This window comes from Callorhinchus milii, unplaced genomic scaffold (genome assembly GCF_018977255.1).
Source record: "Callorhinchus milii isolate IMCB2004 unplaced genomic scaffold, IMCB_Cmil_1.0 Scaffold8, whole genome shotgun sequence".
Lineage (NCBI taxonomy): Eukaryota > Metazoa > Chordata > Chondrichthyes > Chimaeriformes > Callorhinchidae > Callorhinchus > Callorhinchus milii.
This window is the reverse complement of record NW_024704749.1, coordinates 11,350,396-11,355,540: the sequence shown is the minus strand read 5'-3', so window position 1 is coordinate 11,355,540 and position 5,145 is coordinate 11,350,396. Positions and strand designations below refer to the sequence as shown.

The window sequence follows — 5,145 nt, the reverse complement described above, 5'->3', positions numbered from 1 at the left end:
ATGCGCGCGGTGGGCGCCAGCGCGGGAAGCCGGCGGCGGGGGCTCGGGCTGGGGCTCGGGCTGGCGCTGGCTGTGTGCGCTCTGCTGGCGGGGCAGGCGCTCGCCACCGAGCTCCAGCAGGTCACCTGCGGCTCGGTGCTCAAGCTGCTCAACACCCGGCACAACGTCCGCCTGCACTCGCACGACGTCAAGTACGGCTCCGGTAAGCGATCTCCCCGAGGGCCCCCTTCACCCTCCCCCCTCCCCCCCTCCCTCTCCCCTGGGGATAAACAGCCCCCCCTCCGCCCCCTCCCCACGTCCCTCACATGAGTTCCTGTCGGTGTTGATGTGACGGTTGTCGGTTCGGTCAAAACTTCACCGAAGTTTTTTTTTAACGGAGAGGAATCCGGCGGTGGGAGTGTGGGAGTGGGAGTGGGAGATGGGTTCCTTACGATTGGCGCAGATCAGGACCCCCTTCACGGTGTTAGTTTAACGGCGAATAATAACCCCGGCATCTCTAGAACAATAATAATAATAACAACAACAACAACAACAACAACAGTGCTGGTATTCCACGCGGCGCCTTTACTGATTACGCCGCCGAGACGCCTCGAACTCGCGTGGCGGGACGCGCTGTCAAGCGGAGTGACTGTGCGCGTGTTTCGCGCGGCGAAAGGCGGCAGCCGGTTGCCCACACGGCGATGCGCCGCGCGGAGTGATTCTTATTTGTTTGTGGGGGGGATTGGGGAGGGGGTTGGGGGGCGCGGGGGATTGGGGGGGAGGGTTGGAGGACGCGGGGCGGTTGGGGGTAGGGTGGGGGGGGAGTGGGGGGGCACGGGGTGATTGGGGTGGAGGGCGCGGGGGGATTGGGGGGGAGGGTGGGTGGGGCGCGGGGTGATTGGGGTGGAGGGTGGGGGGGGCGCGGGGTGATTGGGGTGGAGGGCGCGGGGGGATTGGGGTGGAGGGTGGGGGGGGCGCGGGGTGATTGGGGTGGAGGGCGCGGGGGATTGGGGTGGAGGGTGGGGGGGGCGCGGGGTGATTGGGGTGGAGGGCGCGGGGGGATTGGGGGGAGGGTGGGAGGACGCGGGGGGTTGGGGGGTAGGGTGGGGGGGGAGTGGGGGGGAGGGTGGGAGGACGCGGGGGGTTGGGGGGTAGGGTGGGGGGGGAGTGGGGGGAGGGTGGGAGGACGCGGGGGGTTGGGGGTAGGGTGGGGGGGGAGTGGGGGGGGCACGGGGTGATTGGGGGGAGGGCGCGGGGGTTGGGGGGATTGTCGGGCAGGACACGGGGAGAGAGAAACTCGCTTCCCTTCTCCAGTGGCGCCGCGATGGCTTAACGCCCACCCGCACAGGCAGACTGCCGGAGACCCTCGCTTTAACGTCTCGTCCGAGGGCTGCGCGGGAGCGTCAGCTGACACACCGTGTGATTCCAAGCCCCCCCCCCCGCCCGTGGTTAGTGTCCGCTCACTCTCTCGCCTCTCGTGTCAGAAGATTTGTGGGTTCATGCCCCCGCGGCGGGGGTCTCTGAGCTCAGTCCAGGCCGACGCTCCTGTGCGGTGCTGCGGGATGGCCGCTTTGTTGGAGGCACTGTCCTTTGGATGAGACATTGAACCAACCTCCCCGATGTTATGTGGATGTTAAAGGTTCCTGATTCAATACAGATTGTTCTTTAATGCTAAAGAGGCAGTTGAGCAAACATCTCTTTGATAACATTTTTGAGTACAAATACCCCATTATGGTGTCATGCACAAAGCTGCACTCACAGGTGTGTATTACACACACAATGCTACGTGGCTAAATCAGGAGCAACTAGGTTTCCTGTTTCACATTGCTGTCTTATTGTGGAGCCTCAGAGAGACAATGTGACTATGAGTGACGAAAAAAACTGTCTCATATTCTCTAACCAAAGATTTCATTAGATATCGAGCAGCTGGGAAAATATTTGAATCTCATTTCCACATTTTAAAATCAGCGATGCTGAAGGCATTCATCAGTGCACTCCTGTTAAGTGAGTGGAAGAATGCGGAGGTTAATTTATTCTCTGAGCTTCTGGCTTCAGGGAGAACCTTAATAGTGTCTTTTGTTGGACTCGGGAACACTGTGTACTGTATCAAGTGCTCAGATAAGTGGTGCGTAAGGCAGGTGGAGCCTGATTTATGGTTCTCTTTTCTAGGAGGAAAATCATGTCATTTTGAGATGTTGACATTTCAGAAGCACTTTATTTGGCATTCAGTGCTATGGAATTGACCTGTGGGCATAGACACTTGTAACTTTTGTGCTTCTGATGTTTGTGGGAGAAACGGGACACAAAAGCACATAACTGATTTGTATGGATGCTGCTCCCACCCATATCCAGAACATAACAGGGGCTGATGCTGGCTCATTTCAGTGCCTTGGGACTTCCTCCGACGTGAAAGGCGCTATACAAATGTAATTTTGTTGTTGTATTTACCTCCATTATGGTGCTGTGATGGCTGCATTACAAGACACATACATATAGCATTAGTTAGCATATCATGTGCAGTCAGCCAGAAAACCTGTCTTTTGTCAGTAGTTAGTTTAGCATCTGAAAGAAATGTAAAAGGAACAAGCCCTATTATGTGAAGAGGACGGGAGGCTTGCGAGAACTGCGGGTCAGGTCACAGGCTGAACATGGCTCAGGTTAATGGGATAAAATCTTGTTCTTCTGACGCCTGAGAGGAGTTTGGCAATATAAACCCTGTTGCTATCGGGTGCCAATAAGCCATCACCGGGTGTACAATGAGTGATTGTGACCTGGCACTGAGAGTTGGTGCTTTCTGCTCAGATCGGTCATTTAGATGTTCACTGTGGGAAATGGAACATTCACCAATGAGTGACATGATGCAATACTGAGATGGAGCCTCAGAAAAAAACATTTCCAACATAACTACACTGAGATATTTCCAAGGGTGGTTATGGGTGAACCACGACAGTGTGAAACCTTGGGCAAGTTTCCTTACTCCACACGCCTGATGATAATCCCTCAAGAAAAAAAACAATAATAAATTGGTCACTTCAAACCCCGACTGTGTGGTCATTGCTGTGCGCAATTGGCTGTTGCGTTTCGCCCACAAAATATGCAGTCAATTCACTTTACAGTCTATTCTGTGAAGCGCTTTGAGACGTCTCAAAGACATGAAAAGCGCTATATCAAATGCAAGGACTATTATTACTTCTACTAACATTCCCATGAAGGTCTGTGATGAACACAAACATATAGTCCGATATTCAGATTTGCTATTTATATCCATTTTATTACCTGAATAGAAGTGTGTTTGAGACTTGCTAATTCTCATTTCTTCTCTTCAAAAGTTAAATTGACCTAATAATACTTAAAGGAAATTAGTCAGTGGTTTATCAGTACTGCAGTCTCACTCATACTTGTAATCTTTTACATTGTTCCGTTGATTCTTACAAACATACAGAGTTCACAATACCATATATAAATAGTATAAAATACTCTGCGAGTCATCCGATTTTACTGTTGTGTTTTGGTTCAAAATTCTATTTTAGTTTTTCGGAGGAGTGCTTGCAAAATAACTTGACTCTAACCGCTCTTAATGTTTAAAAGGAAGTGGGCAGCAGTCAGTGACTGGAGTGGAGGCTTCAGATGACGGCAACAGTTACTGGCGAGTGCGAGCCAAGCCATCCCAGGTGTGCCAGCGAGGACTGCCCATCAGATGTGGCCAACAAATACGACTGACTCACGTGAACACTGGAAGGAACCTGCACAGTCACCACTTCCAGTCGCCACTTTCTGGAAACCAGGTGACGTGATTTTAAAGAAACTAGTGGGTAATAGCATTAATATTCAATATGGTATACGGCTGCCTATAACTGAAAAAATAGCAAGTCGGGTATGATGCACATGGGCATTTCAAGCTTATTCAGGTCATAAAATAATTATTTATTAAAGTTTTGTGTTTACCCCCCCTTTTTGATTTACCATTGTGAAGCTGAATTCCTCAGGTATTGAGGGAGCGTGCAGCGGGCTAGTGTTCATCTGAAACCAGTCCCCTCTTTTATGTAAGGATGTTTAAGGTTTGGGATTGTGATTGCTTCAGTGCAAGTGCTCCGAGACCCTCCCCCAAGTCTGAAGGCTGTTGTACAGATGCTAATTGTGCAATGTCCCTTTATTGCCCAGGAGGTGAGTGCTTTTGGTGAGAACGAGGAAGGGGATGATCTGGACGTGTGGATAGTTCAGTGTAGCGGGATACACTGGGAGCGAGACGACCATGTGCGTTTCAAACATGTGGGCACCGAGGTCTTCCTGACCGTAACAGGCGAGCAGTTTGGCCACCCCATCCGCGGACAACGGGAGGTACATGGCATGTCCAGCCCCAACCGTGACGGGTACTGGACAGTCATGGAGGGCGTCTTCATCAAACCCAGCGCAGAGCCATTCAGGCACGACGAACTATAGCCCTGTACTGCCGGGACACTGAGGTCAGTAAGAGAAAATAAATGGAAAGTGGCCTTTGACATTGGATGACACCTTGAGCCATAGTTTGTAAAGTTATCTCTTCACTGCAAAGCAAGATTGTACTGTACATTTTTTTTCTATATTTGAATTTCTAAAGAAATAAACAGAATTATTTAAATGAAATGTGTGGTTAAACAACGTGGTCAAAGATGCCTCTTGTTTCTGTTATAATTATAATGCTTAATTCAGCATGGAATTAAAATCCGAATGTGATGCCAACAAGTCCAGGCTGGTTTTAAAGTGAGCTGCGTCTCTCTTGTTTTCTGAACATACATCTGTTGACGTTCGTGTTTGTTTGTTGGTTCTGCCTTGTCTCTGTGCTCTTTTAAAAAAATGCAGATCCAAGGAAGTATTGGGGGGGAGGGAGTGGGCCTGAAATGGAATGGGGTGGGTGGAATGAACATTTTATAAGGGAATCTACCATCCTGCTTGTTTGAGGCCATTTAGTGAGAAAGACTGGTTTTGGGCAGTGATTCCTAGAAAACCATTGCATGAAGTTCCCTCACAGTCCAATTTCAAGCAGCTTTTCCTGGAACATGTCTGATTTAAACTGAAAGACTTGAACAAGGCAGTACTAGACAGTTTATATTCAGATACAACTTCTCTTACTACATTACACTGCCATTGAGACAAATACAGTTGTTCTTCAATGGTGAGATCTATCAC

The 5,145-nt window shown here is 50.1% G+C and overlaps 1 protein-coding gene across 1 annotated transcript; it reads left to right on the top strand.

Annotated features, from left to right (window-relative positions):
* Positions 1–4,602, top strand: sdf2l1 (stromal cell-derived factor 2-like 1). The gene is made up of 3 exons (XM_007901815.2): positions 1–202; positions 3,568–3,764; positions 4,141–4,602. The coding sequence occupies exons 1-3, from the start codon at positions 1–3 to the stop codon at positions 4,417–4,419; spliced, it is 678 nt and encodes a 225-aa protein (XP_007900006.2). The 3' UTR covers positions 4,420–4,602.
* The last annotated feature ends 543 nt before the right edge of the window (positions 4,603–5,145 follow it).